The 25,999-nt window shown below is 37.8% G+C and overlaps 2 protein-coding genes and 1 long non-coding RNA gene across 4 annotated transcripts; 1 reads left to right on the top strand and 2 right to left on the bottom strand.

The window, feature by feature from the left end:
• The first annotated feature begins 8,516 nt into the window (after positions 1–8,516).
• LOC129260258 (uncharacterized) lies at positions 8,517–11,711 on the top strand. Its single transcript, XR_010297333.1, has 2 exons — positions 8,517–9,199; positions 9,834–11,711. It is a non-coding gene; the product is annotated as an uncharacterized LOC129260258 (long non-coding RNA).
• A 2,252-nt stretch (positions 11,712–13,963) lies between these two features.
• On the bottom strand, positions 13,964–17,917 carry LOC135158565 (trichohyalin-like). Of its 2 annotated transcripts, XM_064115452.1 has the most exons (4): positions 17,620–17,917; positions 15,457–15,949; positions 15,021–15,089; positions 13,964–14,685 (listed from the first exon to the last, which is right to left on the bottom strand). In XM_064115452.1, exons 2-4 carry the CDS (start codon positions 15,941–15,943, stop codon positions 14,288–14,290), a joined length of 954 nt encoding a protein of 317 aa, XP_063971522.1. In that variant the 5' UTR covers positions 15,944–15,949; positions 17,620–17,917; the 3' UTR covers positions 13,964–14,287. The 2 variants fall into 2 exon arrangements, with proteins under 2 accessions (XP_063971522.1, XP_063971521.1); XM_064115451.1 differs by having other exon boundaries at positions 15,457–17,917.
• A 363-nt stretch (positions 17,918–18,280) lies between these two features.
• Positions 18,281–25,067, bottom strand: LOC135158567 (uncharacterized). The gene has a single exon (XM_064115453.1). It carries the CDS (start codon positions 23,834–23,836, stop codon positions 22,463–22,465), a length of 1,374 nt encoding a protein of 457 aa, XP_063971523.1. The 5' UTR covers positions 23,837–25,067; the 3' UTR covers positions 18,281–22,462.
• Positions 25,068–25,999: the final 932 nt, after the last annotated feature.

Below are 25,999 nucleotides of genomic sequence, written 5' to 3'. Positions count from 1 at the left end.
CATTATGTTAAAACAAACGTGCGGTCAATATTGGGATCGTCAATTCGTTGACATGGTTGATAAAACCCTAATAAAGGGAATGAAAGGTACGTGAAAACGAATACTAGTATAACCAAGATCTTACAAAGTAGACGGGCAAAAAGCGAACACCAGCAAAACTGGTTGTGCTCATCGATTTGTTATTTGGTTCTTTTGTTATTGTCAACAGTCTGGTATAGTCTTGCTCCCCGCCCACACCTTTGATCTCCTTTGATCACATCCGCTTCCCAATTTATGACAGGATGTTCATAGAAATGGGGGGGGGGGGGGATTAATTTGTTGATGCGTTAACAACAATAAATGAGGATGTTCTGTTCATTTCGGTTCAAATCGGGTCTCTAAAACCCTCACCCTATAAAAAGTATAAATTTACCTAAATGTAACAGATGGAACAGATTTATCTTTTTGCTAAAACATCTGATTACATTACCTGCACTCTATTGCGGTTTTTAAGTTACATTGGTAGATATTCGAATTGGGAAGAGATGAAAGTGGTGGAAATAATAAATGAGAAGAAGGAAGAAATATACTTTGTTATATGAATTGGAAATGATAAAACCAAGTCACAACTTGGTATAATACAGAATTCAGTGTTATATGGCAGCTAAAAATAATAATACATGACATTTGTAAAGCGCACTTTCCATCTTGATTGGATGCTCAATGCGCTTCAGAGCAAAGCAACAAAAGATATTTACATAATGTAACTATTAAAAAAAATTCTAGCGCATTTAGCTTCAATGTTTAAACACATACCCTAGTAAAAGTATGTTTTCGAAAGCTACTACTATAGTGTGTGGAATGGGTACTTAACGAGTTAATTATCACTTTCCGACAAAGCAAGAATGGAGCAGCTATACAGACCATTCTATTCTTCTGTTAAGAGTTTTGGTGGGTGCTCACGCAAACGCTAACTATCAAACCTAACAATTCTTTTGGGGGAACAAAGAGGTCAGTCAAGCCAAGTTAAAGAATGAAAGCCCCGTCCCGGTTCACCTTTATATAGTCGAAAATCCTTTTAATCATCACGCGTGAGCATTACTGAGTAAAACAAGTTTCATAACTAAGTACTGCAGAACTATATGGTATACATATTACCATGAAACAATAAGCCCCCTCTATTTTCTCTTTCTCCCCTTTCCCCTTCGTTTCTTCGCTCCCTTCTGCTTCTCTCACTTTTTCTATTTCCTTCTCATTTTCCCTCCATCCCTTCCTATTTGCCTTTTTCTTTCATTTTTCTTTCTTCTTTCTTGAAGGAGCGGATGTTAATTCGGGACAAGTTTTTAATTGATGCAACGAGAGCAGGAAATTGTGAGCATGGTGAGAGAAAATAATTACAAGATTGAGCGCAAGAATGTTCGATCCTTGTCATCAGCGTAAAAATGGGCAGATGCGAGTTACTAACGTATTTTCTGACATGAAAATCTGGACAAATTCCCAAATTTTTCTTCCCACTTTCTCTCTTTTCCTCTACTTTTTCTTAAGTCCCACTTCTATTGTCCCCTGTACTTCTTACCTTTTCCTGCGCCCTTCCTTCTCTTCCCCTTTTCGCTTTTTTACTCCATTTTATTATGTCTCCCTTCTTCATTTTATTTAATTTCCCCCTCCTTATCATTCTCTCTTTCTCATTCTGTCCTTCCTTTTCTTCCTTTGTCTCTTCTTCCCTTCGATTTTCAATCTATTTTCCTTTTCTACTTTTCCCTCTTTTCTTTCTGCCTCACCTTCCCTTTTTTATCCCCTCTGTTTTCTTCTCCATTTCACCTTTTCCTTATTTCTTTTCTTTACCCCCTCTCCCTCTTTCTCCTCTTCGCCCCCCCCCTATTTTCTCTTTCTGCACTTTCCCCTTCCCTCACTTTTTCCTTCTCGTCTTCAATCCATCCCTTCATTTTCGCCTTTTCTTTCATTTTTGCTTTCTTCTTCTCCCTTTTATCTGCATCTCGTAGATCCGCGCCTGAAAGGCATGTCAGGGTATATAAAAAAGGATGACCATGTAGGGAAAGAATAGAGTAGATAGTTCTAGGACGACCTCTGGAATGTGGGGTCAACATCGACAAATACCTGCTCCTTTGTCAGAAACTCATTTACGATCACGACTAACCATGTCAGTGAATGAAATAACGGACACCGCGGGAGAATATTCATATACATGTATAGGAAAGGACCCTTTACACTGGTGCCAGTGTGTAATCGAACACAATAAGTAATTCGGTGAAAAGCCTAAAATCCCAGTTATCAACCCAAAACTTTGTAATTTTCATAACAGATTTTATCCACGATAAATTATCGTAAACTTATGCTTGGTATGAGATAAAAATCACATGCAGTCTTGAACGAATGTGTCAAATTAGACCTCCTCTTTCGACCAAGAATGCCCGGCCGAACATACTAGGGAAACACCCTAGGATAGACGCGGGCACTATCCTCGGGCGCTCCCCTAGGGCACTCATGTCCTAGGGGAGCGGACGCGGGCGTCTTCCCTCGTCCGCTCCCCTCAAATGTCCGCTACGGGCTACCGCGTTCGCCCTAGGGGGCACTGTGACGTTCCCCGCGGCCGGCACTGTATCTAAATGCTTTAAGTGTATTAATAATAATATCCTATTGAAAAAATGGAAAGATATGGTGTTAGAAACCAGAATTGCAATCGTATCAGAATGATGTGCATGCATTGACGCCTGTGATTTAAAAGAGGGCAAGAAACAGAAGGAGAAAACTCTAGTTGATATACATTTTCAAAATATTAGAGGGCGCTTTTTCTTAAATTAATGGTCACCAATGCATAAAACGTTGTTTGATTATGTGACATGATACAATCGGCATACCCTGTAAATATGACATCAAGATGAATGAAAACAGGTCATTTTACTATTTTCCGACATAGAGGGTTCTATTTCTTTAGGTAAGGGTCACTGATGCGAAAAAAAAAAACATTTGGCAGTGAGGTATGATACCATCAGCAAACCTTGAAAATTTGATACCTGAACAAAAAAGGAAAGCAAGAAAGTTTTGGCCATTTCACTATTTTCCAACTCCGCAATAGAGGGCGCTATTTCTTAAGGTAATGCGAAAAAAATAATTGGATTATCCAATTATCCCAATATCATAAGCAAACATTTGGCATATGAGCCATGATATTATTAGCAAACCCTGAAAATTTGATACCTAAATGAATGAAAACAAGAAAGTTATGGCCATTTGACTATTTTCAACTTTGCATTAGAGGGCGCTATTTCTAAAGGTAATGGTCCCTGATGCGAAAAATGTGGATTGTGAGGGATGATGCCATAAACCAACCCTGAAAATATGAGACCAAGATGCATGGAAACAAGGAAGTTATGGCCATTTTACTATTTTCTGACTTTGTATTAGAGGGCCCTATTTCTAAAGGCAATGGTCACTGATGCGCAAAAGCATTAGGATTATGAGGGATGATACTATTTTCCCACTTTCCAATATAGGGCGCCATTTCTAAAGATAATGATCACTGATGCGTAAAAACAATTGAATTATGAGGGATGATACCATGAGCAAATATTAAAAATATGAGACTAAAATGAATGAAGACAAGGAAGTTATGGCAATTTTTCTATTTTCTGACTTTGCAATAGAGGGGGCTATTTATTAAGGTAATGGTCACTGATGCGTAAAAAACATTTGAACTGTAAGTTTGGATAATATGTGACTCGTCACACCAAAATGAGAGTTTCCCGTTTCTTTATCTTTTAATTTGATATATCATTCGACCCTTAAGATTAAATATTAGTGGAGATATTAGCCTTAGAATACGAGAAGAATTGGGCTCTTGAAAATCAAAACCAAGAGAAAAACGCCTTCCAAGTTTGACTTCGGTTTTGACTCCGATCCGCTCCTTGAAAAAAAAATCTATTTTACCACCGACGAGCTAACCGAAATGCCCTAGCAACCGCTTGCCAAAAAAGGCGAAACGATTGACCAATGAGGAGGCTGCATTGAGAACAATAGTGAACTTCCCGGGGGGGGGGGGGGGCACTCGACCAAAAAATTGGTAGGTGTGTGCCGCGGGCGAGACAAAAACCGGGGGCCTTGGAGCGGACTTATTGTAAAAAGGAGGGTCTTCGGAACTACAAATGCTTGTGAAAACGGGGGTCCTTGGAATGGGTCGCTTGCGTGTGCATCCCTATGGAACGGGCATACGTGTATGCAGAGGCCCGGGCGCGGGGTGCGCTCGCGCAGAGGCGATGGTCGGACAGCGCTCAGCGGCCGCTTTTCACCAAATTGTGGCGGATCAATGCGACCGGAACGGCGTAACGAAAAATATGCGAAGCTTTGGAGCGGATTTTTTTCTTATTTTCTCTCGATAAGAATAAAATGCTATGCTTCGGAGCGGCTTTCTTAGTTCTTTTTCTTAATAAGATGAAAATGCTATGCCCTGGAACGGAAATTTGAGTGTAAAAATGGGGGTCCCCTCCGCGGCACATACCCACTATGCATTATATACTGAGTGCCCCCCCCCCCCCCCCGGGGTGAACTTGCAGGTCACGCGCGACTGCAAGACGAAACAACGTTAATGTTCTGGTTCGATGTCAATCCACTGATCTTCTATACATATCTGTGTAATAGCTCCATGGTTAAACCGGGGTTCTATAATTATCTTCGTGAAAGAAATAAGAATGTCATGATCTCCCTTATTAGTGAAATAAAAGGCAGGGAGAAAAGATCGGACCTAAAACCAGTGAGGAGGGAGTATTCCAATGATTTCCATTGTGCCATCGTCTTGTTTGAGTGTCGATCGCGTTTACTTTCGCATGTAATCTTTCAAGCGTGTCATTATGACCTGAACTTTAACCGCATGTTCTAATACAAAATATCCGTTGTAAAATGGTAAGACATGCTTTCAAAATATTTCAATTTGTACCCCGCCTTTACTAAAGGCTTGTGTGATCATGGTTCATGAATGGTTATGTTAGATAGATGCAGGGAGAACAAAAACGCGAATAATTTGCTTAATATCGTCTATTATCGATCCTTTTTTTGGGGGGGGGGGAGGGGGAATAATTATTTACAGCATTGTAATGATTCAAAATTAGTACAAAGTACATAAAGATATATTAATGAAAAAAGGGGAAATAGATAAAAAAAAAAAAGTTAAAGTGATGCTAAAAGTGATGCAGAAAAAAAACCCCTGACACAAACGTTCTAACTCTACAACAAAAAGAGCAAGGAGGTACCCTGAGTAAAATCCCGCCACAATTATTTCCAACAAAGGATAGATTAGGGGAGTTATGAATTATTATTTTTTTTTAACAAACAAGTGCACACCTAGTTACCAAAAATGCGTACAGCATTTCCATATATTTGAATGAAGGATAAAAGAGCATTGTCAATTAAATGCCTTGCTCACGGGTATAGGTGCCGCGGCCGGCCGGGGATCGAACCCGGACTTCCTATGTATAGTCAGGCACCTTAGACCACTCGGCCACGACATCTCCACGAATGTTTGTTTTAGGGATGTTTATATTGTATTCTCTCAAATCAAAATACACATTCCATAAACAAGTTTTACAAATTATTTGAAATACGATTATAAAATATACAATAAATCCATATCTCATATAATTATACAAATTATACATCAAACTTTTTTAGTGTAGTAGGTTTCACGGTACACCATGTATCTTTTTTGGGCATATGGTGGTCCTGAAAAGGACCACCCAATCTCGACGTTTCGACAAGTGTGTTCTTGTCGTCCTCAGGAGAATGAGCAAAGGTTGGTTGGTTGGTGTTGGAGTTTAGTTGGCGCTCTTCAATCTGGTAGATTATCTGCGCCAGGTCGTTTCCATGTTGCTTAATTCCCGCTTCAATGTCCTCGGCCGGCGTTAGACTAGTCTGACCTGTCATATAGCGAGGTGCAATATAATTAAGATTAGTTACCTCCACCATTAAATTGTGCATTTTTGTACTTCATAGTATGCAAACTTTTATAAGAAGCTATGTCGAAACACAATTTTAGTAGTCTATAAGAATTAACATCACTAAATATAATCATCAGAACAAAAGGAAGCGAGAGGGAGAGATGGAGAGAGATCAGTGGAATATTCTTATTCGAATCTCTTAGTTTTTTTCACATAATTCAGGATTACTTTATAATCTGCATTTCTTCCCAATAATGTTGCTAGGTCTGATATTGGCGTATTTAATTTCAGGCTTCTTTGCATAGTTCTTCTTTCTCTTTCATATTTATTACAATGTAGTAAAAAATGTTCTATTGTCTCAGGAACCTGACAATGTGAACATAGACCATTTTCATGTTGATTACATTTATACTGATAATAATTCAATTTACATTTTCCAAGTCTTAGCCGGTGAATCATAGTCTCTTCAAATCGAATGAGACCTTGATAACTAATTGTTTCTGCCACGTTGGGTTGGATGCTAAATAAATGTCTTCCTTTAGATGAGGATGCCCATTGAGCCTGCCAGATTTCTTTATAAATCAAAGACATGTGGTTTTTCCATTCCTCTTTGATATATGGAATGTGTAATTCAACTTCTTCTTTTGATGCTCCTTCTTTTGCTAATTGGTCTGCCACTTCGTTCCCGTGAATACCGCAATGGGATGGTATCCATTCAAAGTTGACATAAATATCTGATGATTGTAAAACTTTGATTTTATATAAGATATCAACAATAAGATTGTTTTGAATTCGATTGCTTTCGAGTGCTTGAAGAGCCGACAATGAATCTGTAAAAATTATGATGGACATTCCTTTGTTATCTCCTAGCCAATCAAGTGCCATTACAATTGCTGTTAATTCGGCTCTCATTATACTTACAGAATTTAATCTATAGTATTTTTTAATGTCCAGTTCTGGTATATAAAAAGCAGAGCCGGTTCTCTTGTCTTCTTGTTTTGATCCATCAGTGTAGATCTTTGAGTAACCTTTCCATCTTGTATGTGTCCTTTCTAAGACACAGTTTTTCATATCTTGTACTAAGTTACGTTGTTTGTTGATAACATTATGGATATAGTAAGATATATTTGGTATTTCATATGACCAAAAAGGTTCTCGTAATATTCTTTGGCTTAGTTGTTCAATTTGGATTTCTTCATTTGGCTTACATGCTCTAACTACAAAGGGTCCATGACCTACTTTCCAAGTAAATTGATCAATATACCAGGAAGGTTCAATAATTTCTAAAGTAGGATGATGAGTATCTCTATTTGTTAAAAGATAAAACATGTATTTATCAACATACAGTTCTCTTCTTAGTTGTAAAGGTCGTTCACCACATTCAACCTGCAGTGCTTCAAGGGCAGGGTTATATACTGCACCAGTTATTATTTTCAGTGACTGATATTGGACTGAATCTAATTCTTGTTTTAGTGAAAGGCTAGCCGAATCGTATAACTCACATCCGTAGTCTAATATGGTACTAATAAGACCTTTGTATATAATATAAAGAATCGTTTTATTATTTCCCCAACTCGTTCCTGCTATACACCGTAACAAATTGATTCTTTTTGAACATTTGAGTTTTATATAATCTATGTGCTTTTTCCAGGTGAGTTTCACATCAAACCAAATGCCCAGAAACTTATATTCTTTGTATTGTGGTATAGATTTATCTTTAATCTCAATATTTACCTCTATTTGCTGCCTATTGGTAAAAATCATAACAGCAGACTTTTGAGGAGATATAATCATACTCCAGGTTGAGCACCATTGTTCAATCTCTTTTAAAGCTTTCTGAATTTTCTTTTGTAGAAAGTCAAGATTTCTGCCTGAACACCATATGGCAATATCATCGGCATACATAGAGATTTTTACAGATTTTTCTTTCAGTTTTAGATCATTCAACATTAAATTGAACAAAATTGGACTAATCACACTACCTTGGGGCGTTCCATTTTCCAGAACAAACTGTGAAGATAACTGACCATCAACTTTTACCTTGCAATATCGATCTTGTAAAAATGAATTAATCCACTGTAACATTTTTCCTTTTATACCAGCTTGATGACATTTAAATACTATTCCCTTTTTCCATAAAAGGTCATATGCTTTTTCAAGGTCAATGAAAATAACTAGGACCCCTGTTACACATGCGTCGGCTTTCAAAGCCGGCCCCGGAGGCGGCCTCACGCCTGCAATTTGAAGCCGCCTCAAAATCATCAAACCCCTGTTACACATAGTCTCGGGCCCGCAATTTTGCGTCTACACATAGGCCGGCCTCACGTCGCCTTTTCACGAGCTGACGTTGGGGCGCACTTCATGTAAACAAACGCTTAATATTTTCGCGCGGTTTGCAGGTCTTTTTAATTGCATTGGATCTCATCGACATCGCGACCGATCCGTACACATATCTTACCTCCATATTTTGTTTATATAATTGCATTATGAAGGTTAAGAATATCGTAACTATTATTTCTGATCGAAGGAGGGAATTTCGACGTGCTCAAAAAAGGCGATTCCGGGAGTTTGAAGCACGTCGTCGGCGAGTACGGTACTATTTTTTGTTATGTGCTATAACGTTTGCCTGCACCGTGGAAAGGAGTGTGTGGATGAAGGAGCGATCTGGACATTTCTGGGAGAGGATAGTGGAAGGGAGATTCACGGCAAGAGATTTTCGTGAAAATTTCCGTGTGAACAAGTCGACATTTGATTTTCTGTGTGGTGAGCTAGCACCGGCTATTCGTCGCCAAAACACACGATGGCGTAAAGCAGTTTGTGTCAGAAAGAGAGTTGCCATAACTCTGTGGCGTTTATCCACAAACTGCGAGTATCGAACAATCGGGCATCTTTTTGGGGTAGCGAGATGTACCGCCAATGTCATCGTCAACGACACCTGCCTTGTAATTGTACAAGAACTAATGAGAAGATATATTACCTTTCCTTCTGGAGATAGATTACGGGCAACTGTTCAGGGGTTCGAGGACATGGGGTTTCCCCAAGTTGCAGGTGCCATTGATGGAACCCATATCCCTATAATTGGACCTGTTAATTACCATGCTGATTATCATAATCGAAAGGGATGGTACTCTGTCATTCTCCAGGCAGTTTGTGACCATAAGTACATGTTCACAGATATCATGGTAGGATGGCCAGGACGCTGCCACGATGCCCGGGTGCTGGCAAACTCTTCTTTTCACCGAAGAGCGGAAAATGGAGAACTGCTTCCAAATGTACGTTTACTTTTAAATCTAATTTATAAAACTTGAATTAAATTTCATTTTATTATTAAAGATTTAAGCCACAAAAGATTATGATAGACTACAATCATTTAAAATCTCATAGATCTACAAGTCAATAGTAACATGCACATTTCATTTTTTTAAAGGGATAATATAAACAAAGGATTTAAAACAATAAATAAACCTAGAGAAATCAAGCCTAGAATAAGGGTAGATCTTCTTTTAAAATTTCATAAGTAATAATAGGCTACCATTAGTTTGCTCCACCTATTCATCTAAAAACACTGAGGTTTGTGTGATTTTGATATTTCATCAGCAGGGCCATAGCCAGTGTTTGATGTTTGGGGGGCACATACATGTAATTGATCAACGTCCTGGGGAGGGGTCTATAAGGATGGGTGTGTGATCTTGGGGGGGGGGGGGGGCACGTGCCCCCCCCCCCTGGCTACGGGCCTGCATGTTCATCAGCATGATCAATGTGTATTTTAATGAATTAATTTTAATATATATTTTTCTAAACATCTTCATGATATTAAAATAGACCTCTACTTAGTATTGATGTTATTAATATTATTAAATGATTATATTTCATTATTATCATTTTCAATACATTGTTTTTGACCAGATGACAAGAAACATCAATGGCCAAGATGTTCCGCTGATGATACTTGGGGACCCTGCCTACCCACTGCTGCCATGGCTAATGAAAGGTTTTGCCGATAATGGTCGTCTGACTGAAGATCAGACTAACTTTAACTACAGGCTCAGCAGGGCGAGAATGGTCATCGAAGGTAGTTTTGGTAGACTGAAGGGGCGATGGAGATGCTTATTGAAGCGCAATGACAGCGCTCTTGAGAACGTAACTAATATTGTTGGAGCGTGTTGTACCTTGCATAACCTTTGTCAGATGCAGTCCGATGAGCCAGATGACGAGTGGCTTGATGTTGCTCATGAATTACGAGAGTTTCAGCCACCTTGTCCTTTGCCAAATCAAAGGCCTGCACCATCAGCATCTGTAGTGCGTGATGCTCTTGTTCAGTATGTTAGGTAACTTTTTTTATGCATTTCTTCAACCACTGTTAATGATATTCCACAGGTGTAAACAGAGCCTCAAATGAACTCATTCATTCGGTTAGTCAATGACCCCCCCCCCCCCAACCCCCGCCCTCATGATTGAAAATGTTATGTAGCCTCTGTTTTGTAATGTAAAACAGTTATCAAGAATAGAGTTTTCTCTCTTGGACATTTCTCTTTGTTTTTCCTTTTTAATTATTAATTTATGTTAATCATTCATAATAGACTATTGAGAAAATGCAAATCTGTTATTTTTTTATAATCCATTTTAAAGTAGATGGTTGGCCTTTTTGTAATGAATAATCTTTTTTTTTTTTAATAATATGCTTTTATTTCACCAAGTCATTTGTTTCATATTTTACTATACAGAGTGATGAAAAAGTAGTAAATTTAAGGTAGGCCTATGGCAGATAAGATTATCAGGGCCAGAAGATTGTCAATTAATTAGAATGATTTTTTTTTCTTCTTTGTATCAGTCTCTTTCCCAATCCATGGATACAGTAAGACTGGGTTTATGTTATTGTCAACCATAGCTGGGGGCTTTAGGTATGCATAGCAGAGGTTAATGTATGCACTGACATAGCAATGCATCTGACCAGTAGCATAGCACACTGCAATCTTCTTTTCATCTTGTGTTTCTTCCCTGTTATGACTGACATAAGTTTAAGTGTTTTAAAACCGAATATTCAAATTCAAATTCATGTGCCTATATGATCTACAAGTGATGAACACATTTTAACCATCTTATCCTGTGCCCATTCAAAAGCCAGTTTTGTGTTATGTTATTTCATTTGAGGTAAAATGCAGTTGTATTGTTATTTTTTCAAGCAAATATAGTGCCAGAAGCATTATTTTTTTTCTTGTTGTCCATGTGACTTTCTTGCTATTTCATCAATGCGATAATTTATATCAATCATTAATCTTAAAAGATGCACTTTAAACTTGACACCAGCATGCCTCATCATGGGAAGATGAATTAATTTTGTTTAGGGTTATGTAGGTCAAAGGACACAGAGGTTAATACACATGAAACATTACCTATTTGTAGTTCTTTTATCATAATATCTTGTACTATTTGCTTCTTGTATTCAATGTGCTAACAAGTATTCATTTGGAGAGGAATTTCAAACAAAGGTTACAGAGGTAAATGTATAATGTATATAAAACAATACCAGATAAACATGATTTATCTTCAAACCCATGTGGATAAGTAGTAATTGCTTGGGGGCAGGCGCAAGTGGTCATTATCTCTTTAGCTATGTGATTATATTGGATTGTATTCAACCACTATGAAATAGCTGTTTTGTACATATATGTCGTTTTTTCTTCTCTAACCACTTTTAGTTCAAAATTGTTAGGTATTTTCTGTGTATATGTTAAATACAACATGCCTCCGATAATGAATAAAAAGAAGAAAAAACATCAAGAATTCAGCTAAGGGTCTATCCTATTATTTCTGTATTATAACACTCTAAAAGCAAACCAATCTAAATTGGAATCAAATGGGGACATATTTGTTTCTATTCTTATTTAGAATAGATTCTATTCATCTTTTTCCTTCAGATTCTCTTCAATTCTGAGAATTTGAATAGAAACTAATATGTCCCCATTTGATTCCTATTCATATTTGATTAGTTTGTTTAGAAAACACATTAAGTACATGTCAGTGGCAGACACAGAAATCTTGGGGGGGGGGGTACCCCAGGTGTTATAGTTTGTCTTGTTGATGTCCATTTTTTTCTGGGGGGGGGGGGGCTGGAACATGTATCATTGTCCATTTAACATTGTAGAATCAAAAGGTAATATTTTTTATTTAAAAAAAATTTAAACAAATTATGAAGTATAAAGATACAGAATTTAAACAAAAAGTTTCATAGTACATGTACCAAAAAGGCAATTTAGGTCACTATATTACAACATTATTTTGACTGACATGGGGTGTAATATAGAATTTTGTTGGGCCTGTAAATGCTTAAATATTCCAAGAGGGACTATTTTTCTGCAAAGCATGTAGTGTTTGGAAAATGTGATGTTTTCCAAAGAGGAGAAATTAATACCCGAGATGCCAAGATATGTTATCTTTCAACTCTTGCAAGATGACATATGGCACCTCTATTATTATATTCTCTTAGGATTAAATCACACTTTCCTTGACTCTATAAGCTTTGCAAATACATGTATATATAAGATAGTCTTTTTTGTTAAAGAGCCGATTTGCTTTGAACGATCAAAATAACATCCATATTTTGTTTGCATTGTTTCGCAAATCCCCATGAAAAGCATGCTCAGCCAATCATTTGACTGGATCTAGGTAGACAATGTATTAACAGAGGTAAAGGTATAGGGTTAGGTCACACATGCAATCAGGCAAGAAGACTGGAAATATACCAAACAAATTATTTATTATTCAGAGAATAATGAACACGTACATAAAAAGTAAAACATAAAAGTGCAATATTTGCATAATGCATTCACAAAGTGCAATTTTCTTTACATAGTAACTGAAAAGTTATAAAATATACCACAATTATGTCCTGAGTTTAAATTAGTTGGCACTATCGAAAGGCAGACTTTGGTAACGTTTTATTGCCAATATACAGTTTCTTTCTTAATAAATACAAAGAAAAGGGGGGAAAAGTTTTTGAAAAGTACTGCAAATGCAATGATGACAAACAAAAATGTAGACATGTGTGATAAAATAGCAAATAGACTTTGAAACTTTGTGTGAATGCATATGTATATAACCCATCTTATACATGTAATTGCAAGATAACAAGTACTGACAAAAACAAACAGTTAAAAAATATAATACTTTACACTTTCAAGTTGTGACTCAACTTTCTTTGGCAATATCACATTGGTACAAAATGAGGGTTGGCAGCGTTTGATATAGATCTTATTTAAGAACAATAAAACATAGTCATTTGAAAGGTATGTATATAATAGAAGATCAAAATAAAAATGGAATGTTTATATATATATACTGTATATGTACAAAAGTTCACATGTAGAAATGTGTGCTTAAATAGCAAACAGACTTTGTAACTTTGTGTGAATGCATATACCTGTTTTATACATGTACAGAAATTGCAAGATATCAAGTACTAACAAAAAGAGCAGTTAAAAAATATAATACTTTACACTTTCAAGTTGTGACTCAACTTTCTTTGGCAATATCAAATTGGTACAAAATGAGGGCTGGCAGCATTTGATATAGATCTTATTTAAGAACAATAAAACAGTCATTCGAAAAGGTATGTATATAATAGAAGACAAAATAAAAATGGAATGTTTATATATACTGTAGATGTACAAAAGTTCACATGTAGAAATGTGTGCTTAAATAGCAAATAGACTTTGTAACTTTGTGTGAATGCATATGTATATAACCTGTTTTATACATGTACAGTAATTGCAAGATAACAGGTACTGACAAAAATGAGCAGTAAAAAGATATAATACTTTACACTTTCAAGTTGTGACTCAACTTTCTTTGGCAATATCAAATTGGTACAAAATGAGGGTTGGCAGCGGTTGATATAGATCTTATTTAAGAACAACAATAAAACATAGTCCATTCAAAAGTTATGCATAGAATAGAAGAAAAAATAAAAATGAATGTTTATATACAGATGTACAAAAGTTCCAATAGCAAGTAAATGGTTACTTGATGTAAAAAGAACTACATAAAAACAAAGTTATATGTTTATAAAAATCTATAAGTGCTAAGAACAAAAAGTACTAACATCTACAATTTACATGTAAATTCCCTTGCCCTTGGCAATGATTCTGGCAGCACTGAGATGGATGGCTAAGTAAAAACAAGGGTTTCAGCATGGCAAGAGTACAGGTGAATGATATGCAGCAACAAGTACTGAGGAAAGAAATTGTGATGAACAAAAATCCTGAAAAGTGTCATCTCATATGACAAATACATGTTTACCACCGTGGGAATTCCAAACACACACACTCCTCCACTTGAAGAATGCATTATGTTTGTAACAATTACAGTGGAGTGTAATCGTGATTGTAGGGCCAGGAATTTGGAGACCGCTCTGGACCGGACTGGGAGTTGTTTCCCTGTTGCTGCCACATTGAAGTTGACGACTGCCGCATACCAGCCATTAAGGCCTGAAGCATTTGGAGTTGATGCTGTCTATCACGTTCTTTTTCTTGCTCTCTATGCTCCCTCTCTTCTCTTCTCCTCCTCTCCTTCTCCTCTAGTTTTTTTTCTTCAGTACGCTGTGCCTTCATTAGGAGCTCACGCTCCCACTCCATTTGGCGCTGCATGAACCGATCCTCCCTAGCATTGAAGGCATTTGTACTGTCCTCCTCCAGTGTCTTTATCTCCTTGGCTATCAGTCCGAAGGACTCCTGCAGCTTTGATTTCTTCCGCTTTTCCCCTGTTATGAAGTAGGTAGTATAAAATACATCGTAAATAAAAAAAAATCAATCAAATGTGATAGCGGTAAGAAAGGTATACAATCATTTTATTTCTTTCAACTTGTTACACACATACTTTTCTGTATTTGACATAAGGCATGCAATATCACACTTCTAATAGCTAATACAACAAATCAAGTGAGAAAACCTTGAGTTGCAAAAAAAAATCATACTGCATGAAAGCAACATCAACGGGATGTAAAAGGCCCCTTTTCTTGAAAATTTGCTGAATCGAATTCAAATATCATATGAACTATAAATAAGCAAATGTATGGAAACAATCTGTTTATATTACCAGTTGCCTTACGTCCATTAGCAGATGATGTTGAAGGTCCCTCTAGATCCTCCGGTGGAAAATTGCCAACTAAAGAAAATGAGGGATAGAAAAGCGATTACAATAAGTGACTACAATAATAAACATTTCATTTTTATGCATAAAATGAAGGGGAACTAATTTTTATGTTGTTATGTGTCACTGAAGTAAAAACATTTTAAAACAAAGGCTAACTTTCAATACATTTTTATTTTATTAAATTCAAATCAGTTCCTTTCATATTACTCAGTATAAAATGATACATCAAGACAATATAATGATACCAATAATGTTTATTTTAAATGCTCACACTGAGAGGGTAAGAGCCAAAAAGGATTAGTCTTTATAATTACACATGTATATACAAATAAACATGTATATGTGATTACAAATGAAAAAAGGAAGAGGAATCCTTTACCCAATTCTGTTGGTGCTTCCACATCATTTTCCTCCAGTTCATCATCCGTTATACTTCTATCTTCTTCGGCTCCATCCTCCTCCTCCTCTCTCGGCAGTGAATCAGAGTCCACCGAGTCTAGCGACTCAGATTGATCCTCCTCCTCTGGTTGCGACGCCAGAATGGCAACTGGTGCAGTCTCTGGTCTGCCCCCAAAGATCTCCTGCAGTTCGCTATAGAATTTACATGTAATTCTCCCCCTGCCTGATCGATTGTTATTGTCCTCCGTCTTTCGGAAGGACGCTCTTAGTTGTTTAATTTTCCGCTTGATTTGGTCCTCTGCCCTTTCGAACCCCCTTTCTTTCATCAATTGGCATATCTTACGAAATACCGTTTTGTTCCTTACTGTGCCATCCATCTGTTCTTGAATGTTTTTCTCCCGCCAAATATTCAGGAGGCACAGCGTCTCCACATCTTCCCACAGACTCCCTCTCCCTGTTGGTGCCATTTTGATCTAAAATGAGAGAACAAATACAAATACAAATTAATAATGGTAACCACAAAGATTACGATGTGGTAAAATTATTATATAAAATTATGTGTAACATCTATTAATCACCTTTTAGGATTTTTGATCTTGTCAACAACTTCTCTTGTCAGGGGACAGTTGACATGAATATCATCAAAAATTCAAATTTAATGATTCAGATTGATCGACCACCTAGATATATGAAGGCCCTTCTCCCCCTGCTATGTAACATTTGATGATCGATGGACAAATTATTCCGCTAAAGTTCCATATGTACCCATCACTAAAATTGAATAAAACAATTGAAAAATATGGGTATGACTTAGAATGACATAACTAATATAAATAAAGTATACAAAATATGGGAAATCACTTTCTAAAATAACTATCTAGAAATCCATATAGTATACAAAATATGGGAAATAATATTCTAAAAATCTATCAAGTCCATCAAGATAAACTCCTACAGCTCGGCAACTAACACGTGGCCAGCCGCTGATCTCTGAATACCGGTGGAAGAAGAACTTATTCATACTTTATTTACAAGTTTCTTTTGTTATCATATCACGTGTTAATCTGTTAATGTATACAATTTTTAATACAATTTGCTTCTAGTGATAATTTTAGAGACGGTTTAATGATCATTTAGAGATGGTAGGCCTAGAGTGTTAATTATAGAGACAGTTAATACTATAATAGTAAGGTACGCAGAGTCTGTTACAGCTAGGGTTAGGGTTCGCAGACCCCGGCGTCCATCCTAGAGTACGCGGCCTCCTGATGACTTTGGTTGGTTAGGGATAGGACTTCGAAGTTAGAGTTGTGTATATTATTGTACTGTAATCTGTATTAACATTGTTTTATGCACTCACCGCTAGAATCTACTTATTTTAGTCTACTTCTTTTTTGTGGGGATTTTACAGGCAGACACTATTTTATATGTAGATCTAGACCCTACTCATTTGTTTCAATGTCTAGCGACATATTTCATGTCCAATTTCTGACTATGTGCGACTCCGACTGAGTGGATTATTGGCATTTGAAATAATTAATGGCAATTGTCTAGTTTCATGTCTCATGGCCTGGCCTGCCCCTGGCCATGCCTTCAAAATCAAAGTTAAATACTTCATCAAGTTCATGCCTCATGATCATGATGACTTTGTTTGAGGCATAAGATGATGTATTAACTCTGACAGTCTGACTCCGAGTCTGATGATGATGAGTCATAATTTCATAATCATATGAGAAAAATTATGACGGCTCATGATGTATGGCACTCCTGTCCAGGCTATTGTTTTTAGTCTGTCTATTAGTATTGATAAATTATCATCGCCAACAAAAAAATAATGATCATTCTTCAGATGGTGCAATCACAGTAGCGATGTATTTAAAAACATCGAAATAAACAGGAAATGATCAGACGATCGAAAATCATAATTCCCAAACCCACAGAAATATAGGGATGGGACTGAATTACAAGTCACCATCACTCATCAGTTCTGTTCGGAGAAAATACCAGGAATAAACGGTTTAAACTTTTAGCCCACCAGTACAGAATATGTCGTGTCTTAGTGCAGGCTGCTGGATATGAGGAAATTAAAATTTAAAGCAATAAATGATGAAAAACAATGTAATTTTACGCTCGGGGCGAGGCTTACCTATAATATATACTGCATGCCTGGTCCAAATGGCAAAAGCGCGCCCGGCCGATGCATTGTTGATGATGACAGGTCGCGTCACTTCCGCTTATAAGCCGGCGCCGAGTCCACTTTGGTGTTACACCTACCGATTGCGGGACTGAGTCCGGACTCGGGCCGGCCTCAAACCACATCCAGAGGTGGACTGAGTCCACCTGGCCTCAGTCCGGCCTCAGTCCGGCTTTTCAAAAAAAGTTGATGTTACACATACGTCGAGCCGCCTCCGGGGCCGGCCTCAGTCCACTTGCAAACGTATGTGTAACAGGGGTCTAGAACATACTCTTTGTTAGCTAATCCTTTCTGTATATCTGTTTCTAATCTAAGGAGCTGATCTAAAGAACTTCTATTTTTTCTAAATCCAGCCTGTGTTGGTGTCAGGATACTGCATCGCTCCATGAACCATACGAGTCTATTTTTAACCATTCTTTCCATCAGTTTGGAGAGAGTTGATGTCAAGGAAATGGGTCGATATGAAGAAGGGTTCGTTGGATCTTTACCTGGTTTAAGTACAGGGATCTGGGTAGAATAATGCCAATCTGTGGGTAGAATTGAGGAATTCCAAATGCTGTTTATTAAAACTAATATGAACTGAAGAGCTATTTTTGGTAGGAGTTGTATCATAATTGACTTGATACCATCTGTACCTGCTGCAGAATTTTTCATATCCTTAACAGCGCTTGTTAATTCATTATATGTGAATTCATCATTAAGAGGTGTTTCAGAGGAGTAGCTTTCTTCGATCGTATTTCGTATCAAATTTTCAAATGAATTTCTTCTAATAATCTCGTCATTGTCTAATCGATTGTCGATCGTTTTAAAAGCCTTAGCAATCAATTCTGCCTTTTCTTGAGCATTAGCTATTGGTGTATTGTTTCCTGTTAATAAATTGGGAAATATATGTTTGGAGACAGAACCATTTCGTAGTCCTTTCACCATATCCCATACTTTGCCTAAGTTGGATGTTCTCCTCAAAGACTGACAGTAGTTTAACCAGTATTCCTTTTGTGTTCGTCTCTTTATTTTTTGAGCATATGCTTTCTTTTTCCTGTACATTTCCAAGTCATCCTTTCTAAAATGTCTATTTAATCGATTTCTATATTTATTTCTTTCTTTGATTGCTTCTTGGTATTCTAGTGTCCACCAAGGTACTGGGTTTTTTGCTTTTCGATTTCTGCCTGCTTTGCGAAGGGTTTCTTCTGCCACTTCGTTAATAATCTGCAAAATCAAATTGTACTTATCTTGAATATTCAGATCATGTGAAAAATGTAATATCTTTATTTTACTAAATTTATGCTTCAATCTTTCCCGATATATTTCCCAGTTTACGTGCTTGAAGGACCAATTCTTTTCATGAGGATTGATGTTATCATCTACAAATTCTATTTCGTGCAGTGAGCACTTGATAACATTGTGATCGCTCCCGAAATTTCCTAGCACGTTCCATTTTAGTTTGCTGGCGATTTCCTTCGAAGCAATTGTTAAGTCTAGGCAAGACCTTGTCCCTGTATGGATGTCCATTCTTGTAGGCGTCCCATCGTTCAACACTACTAAATCATGTTTTGTTATAAAGTTTTCAACTAATGTCCCATTACTATCTCGCTTTATGCTACCCCACAGAGGGTTGTGTGAATTGAAATCACCTGTAATTATTATGTTTTTTGAACAATTTTCAATCAAATTTTCTAAATCTCGCAATTCTATCTTTTGACAAGGATTATAATAATTGATTAATGAAATGACCTTGTCATAAGTGAAAATGTCAATTCTTTGATATTCCTTGATTTGAGGCAAATTGACTTCTTTGAAAGTAACTGTTTTATGCACATATATTGCAATTCCTCCTCTTCCTCCTTGGCCTCTATTTTTTATTACTGGGATGAAATCTGGAATTGCTAATATATTAAAATCAGTGAACCATGTTTCTTGTAAACATATCAAGGCAGGGATGGAGTTTAATTCTACATTTTCTATTAGCTCTTTGTAAAAGTCTGGACCGTGAGCATTCATGCTTTGGGCATTCCATTGTAAAATATTTAAAGGCCGAGCGTTAATTGTATTTGAGCTGTCTTTATTACTGAAGACGATCGTGGATCATCTCTGGAGACACCTCGTTGATGTCTAAGCATCGCTTGGCTGCCTCAACCACTAATCTAATTCTGTTTGAATGAGAAGTTTCTTTGTCAAGGTTGTTAACTATAAAAGTGATGAATGCCAGAAAGTCGACTCTAGCATTTTCTGTGGATGCGGGAATTACAGGTCCAGACTCTTCTGCTTCATTAGGCCTATGATTATTCTCTTTACAAGTGAATTCTTGCGCATCTGTCTGTACAGACTTTTCCGCCGTTTCTGTTTGAGTGGATATGGTCGCCGTTTTTATTGTCGACCTCTTTACCGTTGGTATTTGATCTACTTTAGCTTCCAAAATATTCGGTTGATCTGGGATTTTCTTTCCTTTGGGGGGTTTGATAATATTCTTGTTTGATGATTCACGATCTTTCGAGTGATTTTCTTCTCTTTTTTCTTGATGGTATATTTTTGTTGCTTGAGCATAAGTTAAATTATTTTGCAGGCTGACATTTTGAATATTTTTTGCTTCCTTATAATAGGTACATCCTTGATAGGCCGCTGAATGATTAAGGTTACATCTCAAGCATTTTGGGCTATCTTTATTGGGGCACATTTCAAAAGTGTGGGCCTCACCACATCTTACACATCTTAAATGACCCTTACAATTCTTTTGGATGTGCCCAAATTGCTGGCATTTATGGCATCTTGTTACAGTAGGGACAAACTCATCAACTACATATTTTTGGTATAGAAAGGAGACATGGTGTGGAAGATTTGGTCCTTTGAATACTAAAAGAACAGAAGGGGTTGGTGATAATTCACCGTTTATTCGTTTATTGAATCTCTTTACATACGTCACACCTTGTTCTTTCAAGAGTTCATTGAGTTCTTCCTCCGTGATTAGTGTATCTACTTTATGAATAACACCACGGATTTGAGTAATGGGTATATATTGTGCAACCTTGACAGGGGTGTGAATTAATTCAGTCATTTCTAAAATCTTTTTCATCTGTGTTTCATCAATACAAGTAACTTTCAGGCCTCCCTTTTCTTTCATAATTTTACTCACCTCACCATACTTTGAGTTGATTTCTTTAATGAGTTTTGCTGGGCTTATTTTGCTTATGCTTGAATTCTCGTCTACATCTCTTATTTCTACTATCATAGATTTATTCTCACTTCTGACATGTCTGATATTCTGCTTTTTACGATTTGAACTCGACCCTTCTTTGTTTTCGAAACTTCCTTTCCTAACTCTCTTGTCGTCTTCATTTATAGTTCTTGTACTTGCTTTTCTCTTTTTCTCTCTCCACTTTTCGCCACTCCATTTCACTCTCAACTTCTGTAGAACTCTCTCTATCATTTGATTTATTGAGATGAGCTTGGAATATACCATGTTTTCTATTACTGCTCGGGGTCATCATTACATTACCAATTGCGGCTTGATAATATGCTTCTTCTCCCGAAGAAATATCTGTTTCTTCCGTTTCCATTATCCCTTTTTGGATAGTTTGAATATTATTAGAAGTACTGTTAGCATTGGGTTTTGTTAGTATGTTGGTTAGTTTACTGTAAATGTGCTTTTGAATTTCGCTGACAGGCTTACCAATCCGCTGTCCGAATCGAAAGAGTTGGTTCATAAGCTTCTCAGAGTCTCGTTTTCAAATATAATGACACTTGTTGGATAAAAATCTATAAGACTTTCGCTTTTGCTGAAAGAGTAGTTCCGAAATCATATAAATCCACAGAAAATAAAGCTCAGATCAGTGCAGATCAGTGCAGCTCTATCAGTGCAGCTCAGCTCATTCGCACAACTTTCTTCTTATCCAAATCGATGATTGCAGAGCAAAGTTTGTAAAAGCAGGCCTTATATACTCTGTCGAAGTGTCGTATGCACGGTATCTCGCAGGGTACATGTCTCTGATTGGCTAGAATGGTCACATGACATCCACATATGCGGACGTGGGTGACAACACACAAATTGGGCGCGCAAAACCAGCGACGACCGGAAATTGCTGTCAGTTATCATTCCCGCTAGGATTAGCATGAATGACAAAAGTCACCACTTCCGCCCATACACTGCAGTGCTCACACGTGTGTGGAACGTCCGGGTAGGCTAATTAGGCAAATTAGCCTCTTTGTCTAGAACGGTAAGCCAGATATTGCTGAGTTGGAGGCCGCTGTCTTGAGGAACAGTGTTATGTTCCTCAATCTCCAACGCTTCTCTGACTCTCCGTTGATACAAGTAGGGGACACGGGTGACCAGTCTACTCTCATCCCAAAGAATCCGGTGATCATGCGTATGGGCATGATCGATGATTGCAGATTTTTCCCTCTCGTCTCTCCTACCATGGGCCTTGTGTTCCTTAATCCGAGTGTTGAAGGAACGACCCGTCTCTCCGATGTAAACTTTGCCGCATTCACAAGGAATTCGGTAAACTCCAGGGAGGTCCTTGGAGTTGCGCTTGTCCTTATGTGTAGTGAGGGCAGATTGAAGCTTATTTGAGGAACTATGACGAACCTCAATGTCGGCTTCTCTCAAAATCCTCTGAATTTTGTGAGAGGCTGCTCCCAGATATGGAAGAACGACTCTCGCCTTGGGTTGTCCTACACGAGGGTTCCGCGAGGGGGGAAGCTCAGTGCAGATCTTATGTGAGGGGTAGTTGTTACATTTCAAAACACGTTTGATATGCTCAAGCTCACCTCTCAGGTGGATCTGGTCACTAACCTCATGCGCTCATTTGACTAACGTCTTGTTGATGGATCTCAGCACTGATGGGTGGTGGAATGAACGATAGTTCAAGTACCGATCAGTGTGAGTAGGTTTCCGATAAACCTGATGGGATAGGGATCCCTGTGCCGTCCTCGTAATCTTTGTATCAAGAAAGGGGATAGACCCCTCATTCTCCATTTCCATGGTGAACTTGATACACTCGTGTTGAGAGTTGAGGTGCTGTAAGAAATTGCTAGTTTCCTCAGCACCGTGTTGCCAAACCACAAAAGTGTCGTCCACATATCTAAGCCACACTTTGGGTTTGTGGGTTGCTGACTGGAGAGCCGTCTCCTCGAAATGTTCCATGAACATGTTGGCTACCACTGGGGACAGGGGAGACCCCATGGCAGCCCCTTCCGTTTGCCTGTAGAATGTGTCTCTCCATCTGAAAGAGGTGGAATTGAGGCACATTTCAAGCAGGTCATGGATCTCTAGAGGAGACAACTGTGTTCTGTCAGGGAGAGTTCTGTCAAATTTCAATCTCTCAAGGATGATGGCGCAAGCATCCTTAACTGGTACACTTGTGAACAATGACTCAACATCAAAGCTGATAAGGAGGTCATTGTTAGAGACGTTCATCTGACAGATCTGCTCAACGAAATGTTTAGAGTTTCTCACGTGATGCACGCCCTGACCAACAAGAGGCTGTAAGATGTAAGTCAAATGCTGAGCCAGTGCGTACGTGGGAGATCCTCTAGTAGACACAATAGGTCTGAGTGGAGTGTCTGGTTTATGAATCTTCGGTTGCCCAAAGATTATGGGACATAGACCAGACGAGCTCCGGAGTTGTCGGTAAATGGGTCTAGACAAGACATCCTTCCTCTGGAGAGAGAGGAGCTTATCATTAACCCTACGTTCGATGGCCGGTGTGGGGTCTCTAGGAAGTTTCCTATAGGTCCCCGAATCCAGTAGTCTTTGAACCTTGGTCTCATAATCCAATCTGTCCATCACAACAGTAGCATTACCCTTGTCTGCCTTGAGAATATGAATGGAGTTATCCTCTCGGAGACTAGCAAGGCCTGACTTCTCGGCTTTGGTGAGGTTGGGCCGAGGTGGGTTAACCGAAGTCAGTACTTGTGAGATTTGGATACGCACTGTGTCTGATTGAGACCGAGTAAGATGTCTGAGGCTGGGTTCAATCTTCTGGATGAATTCTTTTCGGTTTACTTGCTTAGGAGCCATAGCAAAATTAAGTCCCAATGAGAGGACCTGATGTTCATTCTCAGACAACTGACGTTGACTGAGGTTGACAACAGTTTTGCTAGGATGCAAGTTGTGTACATGAAAGAAAGATACATGGTGTACCGTGAAACCTACTACACTATTCTTCTTCGCCATGGAAACCTTAAGAAATTATATCAAACTTTTTTAGTTCAAAGATACTGGAAATTAATACTGATGCGTTTCAACAATTAAAAAATGAAATATTAACCAGATGTATCAAATAACAAGAGAGAGAAAACAAACAATAAAAAAGGTGATGTTCTACCCAGTGGCGTACCGTGGGTCATGGCATTGGGGGGGGGGGGGGCACCAGCAAAAATGTTGAGTCACTTAGTGAGCGCGCGAAGCGCGCTCATTTGCCAGGTATACTGACCTAATAGAGACATTTTAAGGACGGTGCCATTAAACGGATATGTATCTCACTTATCAAATAATGCGAGCGCGAAGCGCGAGCTGAAAATTTTTGATATTCAGACGTAAGAAAGGATATAAGCAAAGTTTTGTAATCATGATACGTACCTCTCTCAGAAAACAAACAATGCAAGCGCGAGCTGAATTTTTTGTATATATTGACCCGAAAAAGGGACATTTTAAGGACTGTTTTAGGGAATTCATAAAGTGCATACATTTCTAACCATAGTCATCTATTGCGAGCGCCATGCAAGCGCTTGCTGGTTTTTTTAGAATTAGACCTAACCCATGAAACATCTTTTGTAGTTATTGTAATCATTAACATGATACATATCTGACTAATCAAATATTGCGAGCGCGAAGCGCGAGCTGAAAATTTTTGAAATTCAGACCTGAAGAGGAGCATTCTAAGGCTTGTTTGTAGGAATTCACAAAGAACATACATATTTCACTAACCAAATGATGCGAGCGCGAAGCGCGAGCTGAAATTTTTTTATATGAAGAGCAGACACCTCGCCAGTCCACAAATACTAACGCAATCACGGACAGGAAATGTTTAATATTTAGACCTTAAAAGGGGGCAATCATGAAATAGTCATTAAAAAAGCATATGTCACTACATAAAACAATAAATACTCGAAGTGCGAGGAAATATATTTGGTGTATATTGACTTGAAAATGGGATGTTTTAGTACAACAGGATTATATATATATATCTCATTACTCAGACAATGCAAGCACCAGAAATGATGAACACATTAGCCCTCTAAATACGCCCTAAGCCAATTATGTTTCATAAATTATCTTTTTTTTTTGGGGGGGGAATAATTATTTACAGCATTGTAATGATTCAAAATTAGTACAAAGTACATAAAGATATATTAATGAAAAAAGGGGAAATAGATAACAAAAAGTTAAAGTGATGCTAAAAGTGATGCAGAAAAAAAAACCCTGACACAAACGTTCTAACTCTACAACAAAAAGAGCAAGGAGGTACCCTGAATAAAATCCCGCCACAATTATTTCCAACAAAGGATAGATTAGGGGAATTATTAGTTATTTTTATTTTTTTTACAAAAAAGTGCACACCTAGTTACCAAAAATGCGTACAACATTTCCATATATTTGAATGAAGGATAAAAGAGCATTGTCAATTAAATGCCTTGCTCACGGGTATAGGTGCCGCGGCCGGCCGGGGATCGAACCCCGGACTTCCTTTGTATAGTCAGGCACCTTAGACCACTCGGCCACGACATCTCCACGAATTTTTGTTTTAGGGATGTTTGTATTGTATTCTCTCAAATCAAAATACACATTCCATAAACAAGTTTTACAAATTATTTGAAATACGATTATAAAATATACAATAAATCCATATCTCATATAATTATACAAATTATACATCAAACTTTTTTAGTTCAAAGATACTGGAAATTAATACTGATGCGTTTCAACAATTAAAAAATGAAATATTAACCAGATGTATCAAATAACAAACAATAAAAAAGGTGATGTTCTACCCAGTGGCGTACCGTGGGTCATGACATTGGGGGGGGGGGGCACCAGCAAAAATGTTGAGTCACTTAGTGAGCGCGCGAAGCGCGCTCATTGGCCAGGTATACTGACCTAATAGAGGCATTATAAGGACGGTGCCATTAAACAGATATGTATCTCACTTATCAAATAATGCGAGCGCGAAGCGCGAGCTGAAAATTTTTGATATTTAGACGTAAGAAAGGATATAAGCAAAGTTTTGTAATCATGATACGTACCTCTCTCAGAAAACAAACAATGCAAGCGCGAGCTGATTTTTTTTTGTATATATTGACCCGAAAAAGGGACATTTTAAGGACTGTTTTAGGGAAT

Source organism: Lytechinus pictus, unplaced genomic scaffold (genome assembly GCF_037042905.1).
Source record: "Lytechinus pictus isolate F3 Inbred unplaced genomic scaffold, Lp3.0 scaffold_56, whole genome shotgun sequence".
NCBI lineage: Eukaryota > Metazoa > Echinodermata > Echinoidea > Temnopleuroida > Toxopneustidae > Lytechinus > Lytechinus pictus.
This window is presented reverse-complemented; position numbering and strand designations above follow the sequence as displayed.